This window comes from Ambystoma mexicanum, chromosome 5p (assembly GCF_040938575.1).
Source record: "Ambystoma mexicanum isolate Mex_15411 chromosome 5p, UKY_AmexF1_1, whole genome shotgun sequence".
Classification (NCBI taxonomy): domain Eukaryota; kingdom Metazoa; phylum Chordata; class Amphibia; order Caudata; family Ambystomatidae; genus Ambystoma; species Ambystoma mexicanum.
The window spans coordinates 927600492-927624003 of NC_090930.1; the positions used below are offsets into that span (position 1 = coordinate 927600492).

A 23512-nucleotide genomic window follows, 5' to 3' on the forward strand; every position below is an offset into this window, starting at 1 on the left:
CTGAAACCCATGGACGCGACCAAAGACTTATCACACATTAAGAGGCATGACCTCAGAATTCCTCCAGCTAATTTTGTAGCCGGGGGCCTCATGAAAACTGGTCAAAAGTCAAATTAAACTGGGTAATGAACTACTCAAATCTTGTAATACAAGCAAAATTTCATCAGCATAGAACCACACTGTCTACATAACTCCCCAACAACCAACTCCACACAACTCAGTTTCACACCTTAGTGCAACAGCCAATGGCTCAATTGCAAGAATGAATAAAAGTGACGAAAGCGGACACCCTTGCCTGGTACCCCGTTCTAGTTGAAAGTATTCGGATATCAAACCGTTAGTTTTAACATCCGCTGTTGGATTTGCATATAACTCAATCCATGAGACAAATTTGTTACTTATATTCATTTTGCGCATAACAGAGTATACATGTTCCCAATTTACTCGGTCAAACGCCTTTTTGGCATCGAGAGCGAGAACTGCAATATCACTAACAGAGTTCAAGGCCTGACCCAGAGTAAGAATCAATTTGCGGATATTGCTGGATGTACGCCTGTTCTTTAGAAAACCCGATTGGTTATCATGAATCAATGTTGAAAGAAATGTTTCAATTCTCAAGGCCAGCACCTTAGACAAGACTTTATTGTCAGTATTAATAAGACTGATAGGGCGGTAGCTATACAGTAAATTGCCATCCTTCCCTTTAAGAAATACCAAAATCGAAGCATGACTAGTACTCTTAGGCAACACACTGTGCTTCTGAGATGCCAAAAACATATCGTTCCATAACTCAAGAGCACTACTACAAACGAGTCTGGTAATATTCTGTAAAATTCAACTGGACACCCATCTGGCCCTGGGGACCTACCAGTATTCAATTTTGAATCGCAGTCTTCAGATCACCAACCGACATCCCCCTCCAAGAAGCAAACTATCTGCATCAGAAATGCTTGGGATCTTAATGTAACAAAAGAAGTCCCTCCCTATACCTGAAATGCCCGACTCATTAAGATACAAATCTATGCAGTATTGCCTAAATATACCATTAATCCGTTTTGGATCAAATGTGACCTTGCCATCGGCATCCAAAAGTGAAGTAATCGCTGCATCCAAATTTTTCTTTCTCAATCTATACGCTTGCCATCTATCACACTTCTCACCCCTTTGAAAATAGTTACACTGCGAATAATATAGGCTCTGTTCTGCCCTTACTGACAGAATATCATCCATCTCTCTTTTCAGTTTCCATCACTCTTAATTTTTCAATGTCCATCTGATCAAGCATCAAATCTCGAGAGATCTCTTATTCTCAGGTCAAGCTCCAATCTAGCTCTCTCATCCTTTTTCAGCTTGACGTGCCCAGCAAAAACCCCTGCATGTTGCATTTAAAGGCCTCCCAAACGTTCGCTAAACATATTTCATCAGAACGGTTCTCTTCCACAAAATGATTCGCCTCAGAGACAATTTTGTCAAGTATGTCCTCATCGTACAAAATGGAAGTATTCATTTTCCCTGAAAATGACTTGCACAAATCAAATTTGGGCTTCAGATGCATTGTGATCGGAGCATGATCAGTCAACAAAATATTTCCAATATTACTCAAAAGATAACTCTCAGTCAATGCCCCACCAGTGAATAGCATATCTAGCCTGGAATAAGTTCCATGTGCCCCGGAAAAGAAACTATACTCTCGCACATCAGGGTGTTCCAACCTCCAGTTATCCTTTAGATTGTGTTCTTCCAAGAGTGCCTTTAGAGCACAGTGATGACAATCCACTGTTCCTTCCACGCAGTCTATATTTACTACTATCCAAATTGGGGTCTAAAATTGTATTAAAATCACCCCCAAGTAAAATATTCTGAGAATTCAAATCCCGAATCATTTGAGAAACGTGTCTAAAAAAGAACCATCATCCACAGAAGGAGCATATATATTACATAGAAACAGGAGTTCCCCCTGAATCTCCACCAACAGGGCACCCAACCGCCCTTCATTATCCGAACATTCCTTCAGAACTTTCAAGTGGGCCTTTTTACGAATAAGGATAGCAACTCCCCTATACCTAGATGTGTAAGACGATCCAAAAGCATAGCCGATACATTCCTTTTCTAATCCTTTAATCTCATCACCCATTATGTGCGTCTCTTGTAAAAAGCAAATATCGGCCTTCATGCCATCCACGTTTTTTTTAATTAGATTGTTAATTCCATTAAAATTCAAAGATATAACACACAGACCCCCATTAGGCCTCCCAATCATTTTACCCACCATTCTTTCACTGTCGCTACAAAATACTAATCTCAAAAATAAAACAGAATATACAAAAAATCCACCCTCTTAACAATTTAAGTTGTGAAGCCGACTCAAACTAGAAAAAAAGAGAGCAAACATCCAACAGGACCCATGTCCCAGGAACCCCGAAAATTAACACAGAATAGATAAAAACCAATTTAAAGTATTCCTTATTATTCTCAGCCAGTACCAAATCAAAATTCACAAAAATTTGGGCAAGCTCCCATCCCACAGACCAGATCAACTTCGAATACCATAAACAGATCAGTTCAACACCCGCAAAGAAACATAATAAGATCTAAAATTTTACAGCAAACAAATACCACCCGATAAGAACTCAAATAAGCCCACACACCACCACCACCACCACCACCACCCCCCCCCACAAAATACAGGGACTGGAAGGCAAATGATATGTATCCTAAGCCTGAAATCAAAGTACCACCAAAAAGCCTCACTACAATGAGAGATAAAACATACATAAGTAAATCAAATCAAGACAGACATAACCAGACATATATCATACACACAATTCAGATCTCCATACAACGCATAGCCAGGCAAGCCTAATAGTGAGTATCAGAGGATGAAGCTATAAGTCAAAACAGGTGGTCCCACACACACACATTCACCAGCAGCATCGTTCATTCAATCCTGATGCCAGGAGCAAACCTTATGAACCAGGATCAAGAAATGGCAGACATGGGAGAATAAATCTCCAGACTATCCATAAAAAATAATCATAGAGGTTAACACAGGTCTGCATTCTTAGAATTATGCCATGTTCTTATAAATGTAATGAGTATCAAAAGTAGCATTGCGTACCACTTCAAGTAGTCCCCAACACAATAATAAATATGCAAACACCAAATGAGTAAATATAAACAGCAAGCCTTCGTCAAAACATGCATAGGTCAATTGTAACAAACCCATTTTGGACGGTGGCACCACCTCACACATGTAATCATCCAATTTAGACTATATCTGACCGCATTTGGAATAAACTAGCTATGAAGAATAACATGCCTAAAACCACAAAATGAAAAATGGAGATAGAATCAAAAGGAGAGAAGTGAAAGGAAAGAAGATAGTGTAGGTGCCCTTCCCCGGGTTACTACGTGTGAGAGAAAATAAAATAAGCAACCCCTTGTCGGGGAAGAAGGCACCGAGACCCGGCTGCAAGAGTTCAAAGGATGGTTTATTTCTCCAGCTAGGAAATAACCCAAAAACCTCCCTCTCCTCATTTACATCATGCTTATATTTATATCAATTAAAGTAACTAACAAAAAATGCTAAATGGACCCGATTGGCCAGGCGGTGTGGTGCTGTAGGTGTGGGTGGCATCTCTTCCTCCTGGTTGGCTGAGTGGCTGACGATATGACGGACGTCAAACATCTTGTGCTCCACGCAGGTCAGGGTCCGATCACTGTGGTCACTACCTAAGCTGATATGTTACACATTTAATAACAAATTATCTAAAACATTTTATGCTACTTTCCACATTTCTACATAAATCACACACAATGATTATTGTCAGTACAATTGGGTCATTCGTGACTTGTAATTAAAGGCCTTAACCTTTATTGTGAAGGTGAAAGAATCAGGCTATGTTTCGCCTCTCTTCTAGGTTTCAAACCCATTAGTACAAGTAAAAACATATATGTAAAGTAGTAAAAATGCTTAAGGTTAGTAAGGAGTGTGTTGGGTGGGTTTCGCAGCACAGGCAAGGGTCTGGCACTTGAAAGAAATACCTTACAGGGGGCGCAGGGTCAAGATGGCAATAAATTGTCCTTAATGGGGGTGGGTGGCTTGCACGTTTATGGGGACGAATAGAGCAGAAAGTGCTTAGCCTATTCTGGTTCACATGCTGGTTCTCAGACGAGCAGTGATCTCAGAGGAAGAAAACTGTAGCATATTGATTGTTGCAAGTTTTTCCGGCTTCAGCGTGAGAAATGGAAGCGCAGAGCTTTCCTTCGCAGGGGGGGTGCAAGGGTGGGGGTCAGCCAGCTGCCTGCGTGCCTTGTGTGTGTGTGTCTCTGTCCTTGGCTGCTGCGGTGGAAGGGGAGCTGAGCATTGCTGTACTATCGCAGTGAGGCCTGTGTACCCAAGATGGAGTCGAAAGGGGGCACAAAAGATGGATGCCCCGTGTCCTGCTCAGTAGTCCCATCTATGTAACAGTCAACCGTGGTTAACCTTACATAAAGGCAAGGGGCAATCCCACTATCGGAGGCATGTGGTCCAAGCCTTGTACTGAGCAGCGTACCATGCGAGGGGGCCCGAGGTCCCCTGGCTCCCATACATTCCCCCCTTTTGTTACATCTAAAGTAACAAACTACTTATCTCGTTCGTTCCGTTCTCCCTTCGGTAGCGCTCAGCTTCAGCTACAGCCTCATCCCAAGCAGTTGTACCCTTTATTGGCATCCATGCTTTACACACACTTCTTAAGCCGTTACCTCTTCTTGCGTATTCTTCTGGGGTGACCATTAAGTATATCCCACCATCCCCATCTAAATCTATCCAAACCTCGTTATACCACAGCAAGTTCTTTGGTTCTTTAATGGTAGTCTAATGTAGATTATCGACCACGTCCCCATACTGCCTATAGATGGCAGTCATTCTATACTACGGTGTGGTGTATTCTCCAGTTTGTACTTTGGCATCTATCATGGTAGCCACCGTTGTCTGTCGGCCCACTGTTACCATCATCATTGCTGAATTAGGCATATTATTTTCACAGCATCTTAGTCCCAGTTGGCACACACAGAATATTAGAAGAAGAAAGACAATAATGGGAATGAGTATCTTCGCTGCTATGTTCCCCCATGATGGTATCCAGCTGAACAGATCGTCGAACCACGTGTTGTTGTCTGCTCCACCTTCTGCTCTCATTCTTTCTCCTAAATTATGTACCGCTGTTATCACGTGTGACAGTGTCCCGTTATCAGCATCTGAAGTTGGTACGAACGTGCAACACGCCCCCCCCAATTTTTTTGCAAACACCACCGTCCATCGCTGTGATAAGATCTAAGACATATCTGTTTTGCATCGTCGTCAGGCGCAGTGCACGGAGCTCTATTTTTATGATGTTGAATCCTTCTTCAGTGTCGTTGGCCAGCTGGATGAGCTCCCAGCGTGTTATCTGCAGCCATTTCGCGTTTGCCCTTGCTTGAAAGCCTGGTGCCAGAAATGATGCAAAGAATGTTTCTGCAGATGAGAAAAGCTTATACTGTTGCAGGATTTCAGCAAGGAGTTCTGACTATTTGGACGAAATATAATTGGATCTTTTGCTGCGTGACAACTTGGTTTTCAAGGTTTCTTCCGACAATAGTTTGTATGCTGGGGGCTCTGTGATTATCTCATCGGGCGCTGTCGATGGTTCAGCCGATGCCCTGCTGCCGATGTGTCAGCCGATTGGCCTGCTGTCGATGTGTCAGCCGAAGGCCTTACTGTAAACTGAACGTGGCTCTCTGGTATCACCATTAATGCTGAGTGAAGTGTGGCTAGGGCACAAGTGCCCCTCCAGGATGCTGGGAGATGCAGGTAGGCTCGTTTGCCACAGATCCAGTATATGTCCATTAATGCAGCAGTGCCTTTTTTCATATCTGGCATTATTAAAGTCTTATTGCACTGCTGCACGGTTCCCATGTTCACCTTCCCTTCTCCATGGAAGCAAAGTTTGTGCGGTATTTCCTTTTGAATCTTTATGGGTCTCTCCAGGGGTTTGACCTATGTCAGCTTGGTGATATGCTGTGACCAGATGGGGATGCACGTTTCTTTTGCCCACTCGTATGTTTCGTCTGGCAGCCCTCGAAGCCCCTCAGCTTTGCATTTAATCGTTCCATCATGCCACTTGTCGTCTGCATACCTTGTTCCTTTTATGATGAAAAATGGCTCTTGGAGGCAGATTACTCCTTGTCCTCTGCTGGTGCAAGTTTGTTCGTTTTCCAATTTTTCCATGGCGACTGTGTGTGCCTGAAATGTCTTTTATTCTACACAGCATCAGATGAATCAAACATTGGGCCTCAGACAAGGGTACTTCCTGTGGGATTAGCATTTTTGGGGTTCCAGTTGCATGAGGAATAAGTGAGCACACGTAGCAACTTTCATTACTTGCTTGCTTTGCTGCGGCGCTCATGTCTGAATACCATTTATTTGATTGGTCAGGGTGTCGGGGGTCCTCTATTTCATCTAACCCCAGGTTATGATGAATATCGTATCTGTTTTTTCCCACTCCCCTTTTCCTCCTCCTTTTGTTTTTTAATTGGGTACCAACTCGTAAATATTGCAGCGGGAATATTCTAGACCATGCTTCATCTATGTTGTTCATGATGACGTGTGTATTCAGTAGTGGTTTCTGGTGCAGTGTGTGTGCGCATGCTTGTATTTCTAGAGTTAGTCAACCAATAGTAATCGTCATTTACATTCCATCCAAGCTCTATTTCCTTGGCCATAGTATTACTCAACAAAGGAATGGCAGTTTTGTTTACATGCAATGGTTCATAGGGGGACATTGTCTTTATACTATTCGATTCAATGTTATAAGTGTCCTTCAAAATAGTTGTTGCTCCAGTCCATATTAGTTTAGACCCTGGTTTTGTCATTTCAGTTCCGCTCCCCCCTTTGTTCATTTCATTTGCCACATATAAAACAACATTATACCAAATAAAATAAAACATCATTATTGCAAATAGTATGGCAGCATATTTTATAACACATTCTACATTGTTCAGTCTACTGGCCCTAGTGGCATCCCTATTTCTATCTAACATTTCAGCCTGCTCAGCAGTTTCGTCGCATTGGCTCATGTTGAACCTATGTGGGCGAGACAAATTCGTTAAGACATCATGAAAAGAAACATATTTGCAATTGTTCATTCTTTTTCATCTCCTTGCTCAATTAGGCATTTAAGAATTTCTTTTCATTTATCATAAAAATGAGGAAAAATAGAAAAGACAACACGATTTATATGAGAAGAAAAGAAAGAGAGAGAGAGAGACAAAATATGTAAAAACCTTTTGCTTTTTCCCTATACTTTCCCTGTCTAAGTTGCAGTTTTCATCATGTCAAACTGTGCCAGCGATGGCATCCACACAGTCGATTTAATTTTGGGGAAGTGCAACACTGTGCGCCCTTCTCACATCTGAGAGGTGCACCCAGTATTTTAACCCCTTTATTTTAACTGCAGTTGGGGTGCTGTACACCACTGTGTATGGACCATGAAATCTTGGTGAATTCCACCTTCTTACAAAACTTCTGACATAAATATGCTCCCCTGGCATTAAAGGCCCCTCCTGGCTATCTGCTGCCGGCATGGAGGTGTCTGTTGCAACATCTTCAGTAAATGGCGGAGCAATTTGTTTTGCTATGCTGCGTACTGCACGCGTTAACTGTGCTAGGTATTCCTTAAACTCTTCTCCCAGCACTGTGGCAGCCCTGTGTGCATCAGACGCCCTCCTAACACGAAAGAGCGGCGTGTGCTTTCTTCTCCCCATCACGATTTCGTGCGGGCTTAAATGGTGATCCTTGCATGGTTGATTTCTGAGTTGGAACAGTGCTAGGGGCAGACAATATACCCCATTTTTTTTCAACGTGCTGCATAACTTCGATAATTTGCTTTTGAGCAGCCCGTTGATCCTCTCCACAACTCCATTGGCCATTGAATGATAAATCGAACTTTGTTTATGTTTCACCCCCAGAAGGGAGGTTACTTCCTTGAAAAGGTCATTCACAAAGTGCGTGCCGTTGTCTGAACGGATGACATCACATATTCCCCACCGCGCGAATACTTCTCGCACAAGGAACTTGGCAGCACATTTTGCATCAGGATGGGGACAGGGGCCCGCTTCTACCCACCGTGAAAAAGGGCATACCCCCACAATCAAGTATCTTGCTTCATTACATCTTTCTCCCATATCGGCGTAGTCGATATGTAATTCTCTAAATGGACCTGTAGGGCGTGGCAAAGTGCCCCGCAGAGTTCGTAATGTCATTCCTGAATTGTAAGTTTGGCATGTAGTACATTCAATCACAAATTTAGACAAGTATTCGTGCAGATTAGGAACATACCAATCCTCTTGAGTATCTGAGGCAATGTGTTGTTTTGCAACGTGAGCTGGGAAATGCAGTTGTTGGAATGCTACTTCTAATAATTCTACAGGCATCACTACCTTGCCTGTCGTTTCCTGTCTCCAAATGGGATCTGTGGCTGATTGTTTACACCCTCGTTTGCCCCACAACTCCTGCTCTTCTGGTGGGGCCCTTCTCTGGAGTTCTATCAATTGTGCTATGGGTGTGTTACTGTATGCTTCTGCTGGTTGTTCCGCTGTGGTTGTTTTTACAATGTACTCTGATGTTGGTGTTTTACTGAAGTACGAGGCCTCCTTCGCTGCCGCATCGGCTGCCGCGTTCCCAAATGACACGGCGTCTGTGTTATTGGTATGGGCTTGGCATTTAAGCACCGCTACTAACGATGGCTCTGCTAAAGCTTCTATTAGTTCATTTAGCAACGTGGCATGTTGTACGGGGGACCCGTCTGCTCTTCTGAACCCTCTCCTTCGCCAACGTGATAGCCCTGAGTGAACTGTGGTGGTGACGTAAGCTGAGTCTGAATATATTGTCACGGCACAATCTTTGGCTGTGTGTAACGCGCTGATTAGTGCGGTCAGTTCGGCTGCTTGTGCAGAGTAGTGTGAGGGGAGGCGCTTTTGAACAATCACTTTGTATGTGTCTTCTTCCATGCGCACTATTGCCATCCCCACATGTTTCTCTCCTGTCTCTGAGTTTATGGATGCGGACCAGTCTATGAAATAAAGTTCTCCTTCTGTAAGGGCATTTTTTCTTGCTTTGGGAATGTCATCGCCCTCTCCCTCATACGTGCTACAATCGTGTTCCTGTAAATCCTCAGTTGTGCATGGCTCTGTAACGAATGTGGCTGGGTTCACTGTCTTGCATCTAACCACATGTACATTTGGACCTGATATTATTTCATAAGCAGACGCTCTCTTTGTTGTGAGAGTAGATTTTGATCTTTCCAAGATAGCAAATAATGAGTGTTCCGCATATAGCGTCACTGAACATCCCATTACGATCGTGGCACTTTTCTCAATAGTGAAGGCTGCTGCAGCGAGGGCCTGTTCGCAAGCGAAATGTCCCTGCATTACTGGGTCTAATATTCCACTGCAATACGCTAATGGTTTGTGGCCTATGTATTTTGCGTCAATACTGCTGCCATTAATGTTCCATTGCTGTGTGAAAACAGGAAAAATTCCCTTTCATAATCTGGATTTGCAAGGACTGGGGCGTCTGAAATAAGGTCTTTTAAATCAAGAGAATTGGGCAATTGTCTCCTGTGTCCATTTTATTGGGGCTTTGTTCTTTTGTGCTTCTTTCAGTGCTTGTAGCAATGGCCGTGTGTACGCTGCGTAATCGAGGATCCACGCTCGGCAATAGTTACATATGCCAAGAAATTTCTGCATGTCCTTCACTGTTTTTGGTATGATAATGTGCCGAATGGCAGCAGCTCTGTCTGGTAGTATTCTTTTTCCGTCTTTAGATATTTGCTGGCCAAGATATACAACGTCTGCAAGGCAGTATTGTAACTTTCCTTTGTCCACCTTGTATCCCTTGGCAGCCAGTACGTTAAGCAGTGTTATCGAGTCTTCTCTACACTCTTCTTCCGTTTTGCTGCAGACGAGTAAATCGTCTACATACTGTATAATGTTACTCCCTACATCTATGTTGCCAATGTCTTCTCGTAGTACTCTGTTAAAAATGCTTGGGCTCTCGCAATACCCCTGTGGGAGTCTGCGATGTTCATATCTGCTGTTTCCTAATGTAAAAGCTGTAAGGTACTGCGACTCTGGTGCGAGTGGCACAGAAAAAAAGGCATTTTTCAGATCAATGACAGTGAAGCAAGTTGCCTCTTTTGGTATACTGCACAATATTGATGCCGGGTTAGGCACTAAAGGGAACTCTTTTTGGATGACGTCATTGAGTGGGCGGAGGTCCTGGACCATTCTCCAAGCCCCTCCTTGCACCTTCTTAATCGAAAAATCGCTGTGTTGTATGGGGAAGTTGATGGCACTAAGATACCTTGGCTTAGGAGTGCATTCACTGTTTCTCTAATACCTTCCTATGCTTCTTTGGATATTGGGTATTGTTTCACTCTGGGTGGGAGGGCACTTGGTTTCAGTTTTATCTTTATGGGAGTTACCTCATGCAACAATCCCACATCGTGTGGCTCTGTGGTCCAAATTTCAGGTGCTACCCTGGCCATGTCTTCTTCAAATATTGTCGGTGGGGCCTTTATGTTAGCCATGAGTGGGTTGTGTATTTCTCTGTATTGGATCATAATGTCACATGGTATGCTTATTTCCATTATTATTTCTCCAACCCATTCGTAATCAGTAAACAATTCTTCATCAGTTATATCTTTTAGCATTATGTTTGGCTCTATACATAGCACACTTCTCCACTCGCGTCCCTGGGTGTCCAGGCCTATGACCACAAAGCGTTTGTTGGAAACTTGAACTGCCTCAATGTCTATAGATATAATTGTGCCTGGCACTACATCTGTTGGTGTGATTGGGCGGAATATGAAGTCTGATGGTATTCTCCACTCCTTTTGTGTTATTTCAGGCACTATTCGGGCTAATACCTGTATTCCATAGACGAACATGTCCATGTCAATGGGAATCCCTCTTACGCAACTTCCTTTGTAATCGTGCTTATCATCAAGAGTGCTCGTACGGGGCATACCCCTGCCGTCGAGAACACTATTCCTCTTTCAGTGAAGGCTATGGTCATGTTTAACTTACTGAGCAAGTCTCGTCCCATCAAATTGATTGGCGCGTCTTCGCAATACAATAAGGGTGCGCGCACGTTTTTTCCCCCTACTGTTACATCAAGATCTTTTGTATAAAGAACTTTTAAAATAGCCCCAGAGAACCCCTGCGTCTCAAAATTTCTTCCTGAGAGCTGAAACCGCCCTTCTGTGAGGCATGATTTTTCTGCTCCAGAGTCTACCATAAAGATAAACTGCTTGTTTCCTATCTCTGCCGCCACTAGTGGTTCCTCATTTGCACTTTGTGTGGTGGATAGGACTGGACATGCAAGTGCTCCCTGTGGGCTGTCCTAGTCTTGGTATCTTTGCTGACCTGGCACTGAAAAAACGTTGTCACCCACGACCGTTACGCCACGGAATGGTGCAGGGGCACCGTTTGCGGCCACTGCAAAAGGGTTATTGTTTATGTTCCCTACTGGGTTTTGTCTCGCCATGGGCTGTAGTGCATTTTGCTGTTGTTGCTGCTGTTGTGGGGCTGGCTGTCTTTGTTGCATTTGGGGGTCATAGAGAATTGATCGTGTTATCCCCCCTCCTCCCCATTGGAGCTCCACAAGGGCTACCTGGGTGTGGGCAGCCCCACCCCTGTTCATTGTTCATGGGCTGCTGTTGCTGCCCTTGGAAATACCCTGATGGTCACATTCTACAATCTCGTGAATAATGTCCCCATCTTCCACAATTCCAACACGACCCTTGTTGTCCTCCCCTTGGTCCTTGCCCACCATACCCTCCGTTTCCCATTCCTCCGTATCCTCCCCTCTGCCCGCGGTACCCACCTCTTGCTTGGGCCGGCCTGTTCTGCCACTGCGATCCTTGGCATGGCTGTTCCTCTCCGTTCCACTGTCCTTGGTCCTCTCCAACCCACTGCGCGGCTATCCCAACAGGCCTTCCTCCCGCATTTTCCTCTCCTTCGTTTCCTCTGTCTGCTGTTGTACTGGCAGTAATGGCGGCGACCTTCACTAATTTCGTCTGTACTAATTTTGCTTCGTCGGCCAGCCTCTTTTGCGGGACCTCCTTTTCCTTCTCTTTAATCCTCCTCCAGTGGTGTACAATTATGCTCTGAATTTCAGGCCACCCTTTGGCTTCGATCCCAGCTATTTTGTCCAAGGCCTTCTGCACTTCTTTCGGCAACCCCTTTTTAATGATATAATAGAATAAAGCTGTTGATTGATTCCATGCCGTACCAGTTTCGCTTCTCCATAAGTCTTGCACTCGCAAAATGAATTGCGCAGGATCCTCGTTCCCCTCCATCGTGCACTGCATGTAAATCTAGAACGTCTGGAAATGCACGCCGCAATGCATCCCACACTTGTGCTCGAACATTGTTGAATGGTGATCCATCATGTCGATCACAGCTCATTGTTACTCCAGGGAATCCTGCTCTTTCCCAGAATGTGTCTGCTTGGTCCCCGATTGCTGATATTAATAAGCTTTTCACATCACCTATAGCTAACAGCACACCTGCCGTGTTCTTCTCAAATACATGTATCCACTTACCTGCCCCTCCCGTCAGCGGGGGGAGGAGTTTTAACAGGTTGGTTTTGTCCATTTGGGCCCACGGAATATAGTTTGGTCTACCTGCTCCTTTATGTATCAGTGGCATTTGTAGTTTCTGTTTCTTTCCCGTTTTGCTCATCCTCCCTTTTTTCGTTTTACTTACCAGTATGTTTCCTGTCCTCCCTGTTCGTTGTCTTAGTCTACCTTGCCATAATGGTGGCGATAGTGTGTCTGGGTAACGGCAGTTTGGCAGTGGGGAACCCTCTGCGGCAGCTGCCTCTTCGTATTCATCTAAATCATCCCATATGTCTTCTATTTCTGACTCTAGCTCGTTATTATCCTCCCAGTTTTCCTGGGGTCCATTTCCTTGTCTTTCACCTTGATCTCCACTTTGTTGACTCTCCGGTGTATCTGGGCGTATAATTCTCACTGGTTTGTTATTCAATTGAAACAGGAACTGTCCTGACTGCCACTCTTGTTCTTGTCTTTGCTGTGATGACGTCCCTTGCGATGCTATAGATTGCCCTGATACCGTGGCTGCTGGGGTTGCATTGCTTGCTGCCCCTATCGGGGGTGTGAGATCTGCCAGTGACAGTGGGGGTACCTCCCCTCCCCCTGGCAGCATTTGCCCTTTGTCACATAAAGCTCTTAACCGTGTTATTTCCATTTGTGCGTGTGCTAACTGGCAGTCTAAATCACCTGTTAAACGTGCTATGTCCACAGGAGGTGCACTCGTGGAGCCGTACAGGCCTCCTTTGTCATATGGTGGAGGTTCGGGGGCTGTTGCCCCGCCTTGAGTAGTGGCGGTGGGTGGTATATACAGGAGTTCACTAAACCCTACCGCTGGCCTAGTCATTAAGGGATAGATTTTTGTTACTTCGTTTTCGTTTGTAGTTGTTGAGCATTCCCCTTTTGGTGTCCCGCCTACTTCTTCAGGTTTTTTCTGCTTTTCTGTCATTCGGCTTGTACCTACCTCTGCCGAGGGGGCAACTTCCTCGAACATTCGCCATAAATCTAACACTTCTCTCCGGTTCTGTAACTGTTTCCCTTTGTATCGTGCTAGCAAATGTGTTGATACTAGGTCCAACACGCTTTTGTCAAATGATCCTCCTTCTGGACAAATTGGTGTAACCCCGTCTCCTTTTATCTCAGTGATCCATTGATCGTGATACTTCTGTATCCTGGCGCTATATAATGGAAGGTGCTGGCAAATATGTGCCAGTGGTGTAACTCCCCCCATGGCAATGTTTCTTTTCCTTTCTTGTGTATTCTGGCACCCTTGAATCTCTTCCCACCTCTAACTTAGTATGTCAGTTACAATATGTGGAAATAATGTGTTCTTTATCAATGCTCCATATGTCGCATTAGCTTTCTGAGAGGTGTTACCTGGTCACCTCTCACAATTTATTTCTTTGCTTTATCTTATGTCAATCACAAATTACTTGTACTGAAATACTTTAGCGTGTTCAACAAGACATATATACAAAAGCAGACCAACAAACATATAATCATGCAACATACACATGCACTGCCTGCATGCGTTTGTTCTTTCCCTATTCCCGTTACAGTCCCTGGTTTTTTTCTTCTTCCCTATTCTACCTGTTATTTCGCATTCACTCCCCACCTCTTTCACCTTTATTATGTCTCAAGATTTCTTACTTCCACGGAAAAAGAATATTCTAAAAACTACTCCGAGCCTACATGAGACCCCTACTATTTTTCTCTTTATCTCTATTCTGCACTTGGTCGGGACAAATGCTACGCGGCGCCGCCTTCTACCCCGTACGGGCTAGGATACCACTTCTCTTCCTCTCACTTCTTACAACACCTAATGGCCATATAAAGGATAGATCAGAAAAGCCTCACCGTCACTCACGCAGACCTTATTCTTAACTACCTCCCCTTTGTTGCTCGTTCCCTTCTTCCCGTATTTCCCCTTACCTTCCTTTGGGGTCTTTGCAACCGGGGCTCCACGTGTTCAGTCAGGTACTCCGAGGGTCGCCGGTCAAAGCCGGACCTTGCTCAAGTCCGTCCCCCAAACAAGCTGTGGCCTGCCTTGGCGAGCAGCTTTTTCGATCGGGTATTCGTCAACCGGGAACCCTTGGCCCTTTCTTCTTGGTGTGCACAGTCTGGTCAACCGCGGAGGCGATGGTTCTGCTGGGGGGCACCGTGGATCTCGCTGCCGGGCAGCGCAGGCCTCAAGGCACCTCTCTAAATCACGTTGCAGGGGTCACCAAAAATGTAGGTGCCCTTCCCCGGCTTACTACGTGTGAGAGAAAATAAAATAAGCAACCCCTTGTCAGGGAAGAAGGCACGGAGGCCCGGCTGCAAGAGTTCAAAGGAGGGTTTATTTCTCCAGCTAGGAAATAACCCAAAAAAACTCCCTCTTCTCATTTACATCATGCTTATATTTATATCAATTAAAGTAACTAACAAAAAATGCTAAATCGACCCAATTGGCCAGGCGGTGTGGTGCTGTAGGTGTGGGTGGCATCTCTTCCTCCTGGTTGGCTTAGTGGCTGACGAGATGACAGACGTCAAACATCTTGTGCTCCACGCAGGTCAGGGCCGGTCACTGTGGTCACTACCTAAGCTAATATGTTATAACAAATTATCTAAAACATTTTATGCTACTTTTCACATTTCTACATAAAATCACACACAATGATTATTGTCAGTACAATTGGGTCATTCGTGACTTGTAATTAAAGGCCTTGACCTTTATTGTGCATGTAAAAGAATCAGGCTATGTTTTGCATCTCTTCTAGGTTTCAAACCCATTAGTACAAGTAAAAACATATGTATAGTAGTAAAAATGCTTAAGGTTAGTAAGGAGTGTGTTGGGTGGGTTTTGCAGCACAGGCGAGGGTCTGGTACTTGAAAGAAATACCTTACAGGGGGCGCAGGGTCAAGATGGCAATAAATTGTCCTTAATGGGGGTGGGTGGCTTGCACATTTATGGGGATGAATCGAGCAGAAAGTGCTTAGCTCATTCTGGTTCACATGCTGGTTCTCAGACTAGCAGTGATCTCAGAGGAAGAAAACTGTAGCATATTGATTGTTGCAACTTTCTCCGGCTTCAGAGTGAGAAATGGAAGCGCAGAGCTTTCCTTCGCAGGGGGAGTGCAAGGGTGGGGGTCAGCCAGCTGCCTGCACGCCTTGTGTGTGTCTCTCTGTCCTTGGCTGCTGCGGTGGAAGGGTAGCTGAGCATTGCTGTACTATCGCAGTGAGGCCTGTGTACCCAAGATGGAGTCGAAAGGGGGCACAAAAGATGGATGCCCCGTGTCCTGCTCGGTAGTCCCATTGATGTAAGTCAACCGTGGTTAGCCTTACATAAAGGCAAGGGGCAATCCCACTACCGGAGGCACGTGGTCCAAGCCTTGTACTGAGGAGCGTACGATGCGAGGGGGCCCGAGGACCCCTCACCCCCATACAATAGTCAGAAAGTTCAAGAAACAGCATCAGAGTCGAAAATAAACAGCAGAACAGACAAAACAATAACAAAAACAGGCCAAAACCCAGAGTCTCAAAATTATTCCCATCCACCAACCCTGCAAGTAACGGAAAACTCTAGTCCATGACATGCACAGGCATTCGCACAGAAGGACCCATATGTCTAACAACATTGCATAAAACCAGTTTGGATGGCGCATTAGATGATTAGCATGAAGGAAAAAACAGCATTGACGTAGTGAAGCATACTTTAAAGTCAAATGATGACATGGACGGAAAAACTAAGTTCCCAGGCCAGAGTCACAGTCTGTGGTATTCAAGAACATAGAATGTTCTGCACATCCATCCGTACCCATTTGGAGACTCGGCTAATAACACAGGATCGGAATTTCAGACAAAGGTTTTCCAATATACGGCTTGACCTTCGAGGAGTGAGCGGATAGACTGGCATTGGTGAACATTCAGCCGCGCATTCAGGATTAATGCTGGTCCCGCACAACCGTACGTACTCAAATGAAGGTATTCATCCAGCACAATTCCTTCCCTTCCCCGGACTAACTTCTTTCCCCCAACACAGAACCTTTGTTGCAGCAGCCTGTCTATGGTTGCGTAAGATACTCTGCCCCCTGGATGCACCACCTACCCCGTCAACAGTTGAGGTCTGTCTTAAAAGTTCGGCATAGGTTCCGCCACTGTGCCGCCACAAAGCTAACAAAACAATACTGCCCACCACACGTCAAAAACAAGAGCAGCTTCAGGGGGCACACAGAAAGTGGTCACTTACCAGGCATGCCTAGGCTGGTGAGAGAAGTGGCGGGGTCAAAACTGAAGTCACGTCCCCAGACCTGCTGTCGGGTGCCGTATGACTCCTCGGTCCCAATTGTTAAACATTGCATGGGTGATGTACACTGATGATACATTTTCATACTTCAGTCCACACAAACACGGGGTACTGCTGTCCGCGGTACACCGCACACACTCGGGCCCGAACACTGAGCGTTCTTGAAGTACTTACCCGAAGGTTAAAAACCACATCAGTAACGAAACGCTAGGATCAGCTGATCCGTATCAGAACATAAAGAAATATGGGGTCTGAAGTAGTCTTTTCACCATCCGGCATCACCAGAGTCAACACATTATTCCTGTTAAAAAATGTTTTCAGGTTTAGCCGTTTAGCCAAATCGTTAGCACCCTTAAAAGACCTTCTCAATAGCAGAATTTCTTTGGGGTAATCAGGATATAAGAAAAAAGGGTTACCTTTATAGTTGGCATGTCCTTTGATTCTAGCAGCATTCATCAGATCCTCTCTTGTTTTAAGGCTCATAAAAGTAACCAGGATGTGTCTTGCCCTGGATCCTTGATATTTTCCAATCCTAAATAAATGATCAATATCACTCATGGAGATGGAGCCAAAGTTGAAGCTCTCCTTAAACACATGAATTACTAAAGTGATCAGGTCCTCACTGCCATCCAGGTCTTCAACTCCAACCAGTCTCAAGTTTTTACCCCTTAGTTTCAATTCCAGTTCTAGGTGTTTTTCCTTCCCCTTTAGCAAGTCTGACTTCAGGTTGTTATATGCCCAAAAGATGCCAGCAATTTCTGTGTCCATAGAGACCGAAGTTTTCTCCAGATCAATGACTGACATCTAACTCGGATACCTTCAAGTTAAGATCTGCCATAGACAGCTTGACTTCATTGACATCCGGTGCAACTTGTAACAGAACTGTATAGACATCCTGAATTTTAGGGGTATCACCCATCTCCAAGATCTGCTTGGGCATTTGAAAACTGGATTTTCAGCCGCTTCGATGATCTTTTTGGAGTTCATAATCTCAAATAAAGGTCTTCAGGGAGCGGTCCCAGGAGCTGCAGGACTAGGCTGCTACTTCAACGCCCAATATTCCGGAATCATAATTGTTACAAGTTAATGTTTCACTGCATGGGATTTGACCGTACATCAGACTGACCCAAGTGCATCAGTGTCACAGCACCTCTTGTTTTTATACATAGATCTAGCCATATAAACTTCAGTGGAATTTTCCGCAACACACTTTGGGCTCAGCCTCCCACAGACAAGATTGCAGTAGGCACCTCTGCTGAGTGACCAAATCAAACATTTGCCAAGAGGAGAGTTATTTAAAACCTCATCAGAAGGACTGTCATTTAATTGTAGTTTGCTTCAAATCAAATGGGTAGTTGTCAATGCATGTTATAACTTTAAAATCTTAGAACTGCAAATTCAAATTAACAAACAAAGCATTCTGCAGCGCTGCTGCAACCATCTCACCGGTTTTCTAGCTCCGAGATATCAGTCTGTAACTTCAGGTGCCATTTCTCAGCCTGGAAAAATAGTTGACGAAGCAGGAGGACATTGGTATGTGTGGTGTTAATCAGTTCAGATTCAACTTCTCCGTGAACTACGACCTGCAGCCCATCCAGCATCTCAGTAACCTCGTCTACTGTGAAGGTCTCGTCCACAAGCCTGAGATGTAGAGACATAGGCACACATGAAATATACTTCTGTGGCTCCATGCAAGCAAAGAAATACTTTTGGGGCAATGTACACTCCGGATTAGTCCTCACATGGTCTACATTTGAGGATGCAAGCTTTAATCAGTGTGGCCCTTGAACGTAAGCATCCCCAGAAACGCACCCCCCTTAGTGAGAGGCAATAAAGGACACACCGCAGAAGGGGAATGAGACCAGGACAAAGTGCGGGTGAGATCAAAAGAGCTTTATATAGATCAATATAGGGCATGCAAAGGACTCTGCAAACTCCAAGAGTGCTTTCACAATAGCAAAGACAGGCCTACTTATTTCCAGAACACGTCATGGGTGACACAAGCTATAGGGGACACAATTGTGGGGATTGGGTGGTGATGTCTAGGGGGTATACACAGTGGATAGCTGCTCCACCAGGATTGGCTGACGTTGGTGCTGCGCCACGTGGGGTTGGAAGGTCAGCTGGGCTCATCGGGGTGGAGTTCCAGGCCGGACATGCCTTGTAACGATGATTGCTAACTAAACTGACATTTGTCCTTTTGGCCACACATTCACACCCATTCGTCACACTTCATGCTTCCGTTGGTTTGCAACTCTTGTAAGCGCTGACCTTAGATCAATACGCAGACAGGAACATTGATATGCAATCTGAAGTGTCCCAATACATCAGTTTGGAGGATACCTTAGGTTCAAACAATCTGGTCCCATGTGCATAGTCGGGGGCAAGGGAGGGGTCACTTGACCACCCTGTCTTGGTAGATTTGGTGAGGGCTGGTATTACGATCTGTTGGTACAAGAGTGGGCGCCCCTCTTTTGAGGGCCATTAACTTGGGGTCGGCGGAGAGACCACTGGCCCTTAGGGGGCATGTGACTAGTGGGATTTAGGACCAGGTAGCTCGTAAATCATGAAGTCAGGCTGTGGTGGCCTCTGACATGGGGGAGGCAGATGCTTGAAATGGGTCCAGCAGGGTCGGGAGGGGAGGCGAGGCTGTGCTGTTTGAACACCAGCTATCTCTGGAGGGCCTGGGCGGGAGAAGGAGGAGGAGATGGCCTTGCAGCTCTGTGCGCAGCATCCTGCACAAGGCGGTATACTGTCCCGTGGGTGAGGGGCGAATTACAACACGTGGGGTCTCTAAGAGGACTCGTATGCATTTGCATTAGAAGGGATACTAACTGGGGTCCATACCCTTTAGCACAACAAGTCACATCTATAGTTGACATACGAACATAAGGTAGTGTTAGGCAGGTGTATGTATAAAGAGGGCAACGCATGTTATTGCATATTGTCATCAGCTAGCCAGTCTTCGTACATCTTTACATTATAAACAATATCTGTTGCATATTACTCTTTGCCCATTCTTCTTCACATTAGCAGCGAACATTAGTCAACATGACATATATTACATAAATGGTTTCTACACATTACAAGAGTTTTCGGGGTAGGTAGTAGTGTAGGGCGCCACACAGTCTAACGCTGGGGGCTTGGTACAGGGTCAGGGCATGCAGGTTTTGGGCTGGTTTCAGTTACTTCCTAATGTTCCCGTTCATGGCTGGGGCAATGATGTACTGCGGAAGGTTAACAGCTACAGTGTTTTATTTTGTTGTTTGTTCGTGTCTGGTGGCTCGTGAGAACGAGTCCTCGGCGGATCTGCCATGCGGTGGAGGGGTGGGGGAAGTGTGGGCCTCTGAGCGCCGTCTGTGCTCTGCCACATAACGTGGTGGTGCAGCTTCACGTGTCAGTCTGCAGCCGCCCTACCGCCTGGGCCTGGGGGCCGGTGGGCTGCCGACGAGTCATGAGTCTTCACCAGGGTGGGAGATGCAGTGGGAGGGGGGGGTCCTATAGACCTATCCCTCCCTACATTTCCCCCCTTTCGTTACTGAAGTAACAAATACCTTCACTCACCCAGCCGCTCACGCTCCTTCCCAGCTAACACTGCCTCTTCCCAGGCCGGTGTTCCCTTTATTGGCATCCACGCCCTCCAAACCCCCCAGAGGCTTTCCCCTGGTGTGCAGATCATATATATATATATATATATATATATACACATACACACACATCCCCCGTCTCCCTCCAGGTCCACCCATACCTCTGTGTACCATTCTAGTTCAAGGGGCTCCTTTATTGTGGTATGATACAACCTATCCACTATATCCCCGTCATAATATATAGGTACCATTCTAAACTTGGGCTCTGAATTCTCACCAGTTTTTGTGTGTGCTTCCTGTTGCATTCGTGCCCCTCCTCTGACGTTACCCATTGTCACCATCATCATCGTTCCATTTGGGACTGCGTTTGCGCAGCATCAAAGACCCAACTGGCACACACAAAAAATCACAAGCAAAAATACGATGAGGGGCATTAGTAGTTTCACTGCGAGCCCCATCCAGGATGGAACCCATGAAAAAACGTTGTCGAACCATGTGCTCGATTCCGCACCACCTTCTTTCTTCATGCGTTCCCCTAGGTTGTGCACTGCAGCAATGACGTGTGATTGTGTCCCATTATCAGCATCTTCAGAAGGTCCGAAAGTGCAACAGGCACTCCCGATATTTCGGCAAACACCTCCATCCATCGCCGTCAACAGGTCTAAGAAATAACTGTTTTGCATTGTCATTAGTCTTAGAGACCTCAGCTCCACCTTGCTCATGCTGAACCCTTCTTCAGTGTCGTTGGCCAATTGGACCAGCTCCCATCGCGTAATCTGTAGCCACTTTGCATTTGCCCGGGCCTGAATGCTTGGGATGAGGGAAGCGAAGAAGGTTTCCGCTGAGCTGAATAGCCTGAATAGCCTGTACCTGTCTGGGATCTGTGCCAAAAGTTCTGAGGAGGCCTTTGATATGTAGTTTGACGACCTCTGTTTTCTGGATACTATTCCTTGGGCGCTCCCTTCTGACAGGGCGTACAGTGGTGGCTCTTCAGTGGGTGGGGCGTTGGCTGCTGCTTGGGTCATCGTCGTGCCCCCTTCTCCGATGTGGCTTTCCGGAGTGCAGTGTCGCCAGGGAACACGTGCCCCTCCATGATGGTGGGAGGTGCATGTACACCCGTTTGCCACAGACCCAGTAAGTGTCCATTAGGGCTGCTGTTCCTTTCTTCATATCTGGGATCATTAGGCTTTTACTGCAGTTCGTGTTTCTTCCCATGATTTTCCCTTCTCCCAAGAAGCAAAGTTTCTTTCTGTAGTTTCAATGCTTTTTCTATAGCGCTCACCCAGGTCAATTTTGCTATATGATCTGACCAGACTGCGGTACACGTTTTTGCAATCCATTGCAGTTTTTTCGGGCGGTAGCTCTCGCAGTGCTTCCGCCTTGCACGTTACCAAATCATCTTTCCATTTGTTTTCCGAAAATAGTGTTCCTTTTATTAAGACGAACGGTTATTTTAAACACACCACTCCTTTGGCTCTCGAGCAGCACGTTTTCTCGTTCTGCAGCATTTCAAAAGATACAGTGTGTGCCTGGAAGGTGTTCTTAATTCTGCACAGGATGAGATTGAGGAGACACTGGGCATCTGCGAGAGGCAAATCTTGTGGCATTAAAACTTTAGGTGTGCCTGAGGCATGGGGGATCAGGGAGCACACGTAGCAGCTTTCATTAGTTGTTCGTTTAGCTGTGGGGCTCATGTCTGCATACCATTTATTCAACTGGTGTGGGTGCCTGGGATCTTCTATTGTATCTAGTCCCAGGCCACAGTAGTCGTCATATCTCTTCCTACGCCTCCCTCCTTCTCCTGTTTGTAAGAAATGTTTTCGTGTTTCTGACTGCATGCATGAGAGAGAAAGAGAGAGAAAGAGAGAGAAAGAGAGAGAAAGAGAGAGAAAGAGAGAGAAAGAGAGAGAAAGAGAGAAAGAGAGAGAAAGAGAGAGAAAGAGAGAGAAAGAGAGAGAAAGAAAGAGCAAGAAAGAGCAAGAAAGAGAAAGAAAGAGAAAGAAAGAGAAAGAAAGAGAAAGAAAGAGAAAGAAAGAGAAAGAAAGAGACCTCTGCACTTTCTACTGGTCCCACACTGTCAAAGGCTTTTCGGACATCTGTCAAATGTATCCAATATCTCAAGCCCTTCACTTTCACCGCCGTGGGCGTGCAAAACACTACCTCGTATGGGCCATGAAATCTTGGAGCATTCCACCTACGAACGGAACTCCTAACATATACCATCTCACCTGGTTCCAGCTGACTCGTTGGGTTTTCTTTTTCTGGAGTATGTGTTTCACTTTCCCCGTCATTTATGAATGGTGGTGCGAGTTGTTTTGCTATCATGCGTGCTGCCTTAGTGAGTTTTGTCAGGTAGTTGTTGAATTCCTCTCCTAGTACAGTAGCGCTTCTGTGTGCATCTGAATGTCTACGGAGAGGTGAATGTGCTGTGTGCATTCGTCTCCCTGTCACAATCTCATGGGGTGACAAATGGTGGTCTTTGCTGGGCTGATTCCTCAGCTCAAACAAGGCCAAGGGGAGACAGTGCACCCAGTTTTTCTTAAGGGTGAAACACAGTTTTGAGAGTCTCCCTTTTAGCAATCTTTATCTTTTCTACCACACCGTTACTTTGCGGGTGATAAATCGAGCTTAATTTGTGTTCGATTCCTAGCATTGATGTTACTTCTTTGAAGAGATTGTTCACAAAATGTGTGCTGTTGTCAGAGCGAATTAAGTCGCAAATTTCCCAGCGGGGGAATACTTCCCGCACTAGAAACTTTGCAGCGCACTTGGCATCTGGGCGGGCACAGGGACCTGCCTCTACCCACCGTGAAAAGGGGCAAACTACCACTATCATGTATTCGCCCCGTTGCACTTTTCACCCATGTCTGCATAATCTATATGTAGCTCTCTGAACGGTCCTACCGGCTTGGGTATCGTTCCCCTTAGTGTTCTTAGAGTCATGCCACAGTTGTATATCTGGCATGTTGTACATTCCATTGCTAGCTTAGAGAGTTGTTCCT

The 23512-nt window shown here is 45.5% G+C and overlaps 1 protein-coding gene across 3 annotated transcripts in view; it reads right to left on the reverse strand.

The window, feature by feature from the left end:
* LZTFL1 (leucine zipper transcription factor like 1) overlaps positions 1 to 23512 on the reverse strand; it is a 488680-nt gene that overhangs the window by 342131 nt on the left and 123037 nt on the right. For all 3 annotated transcript variants that reach the window (XM_069613360.1, XM_069613358.1, XM_069613359.1), the window contains exon 3: positions 18370 to 18564. In XM_069613360.1, coding sequence (XP_069469461.1) covers positions 18370 to 18564 — 195 coding nt within the window. The remainder of the gene's footprint in view (positions 1 to 18369; positions 18565 to 23512) is intronic.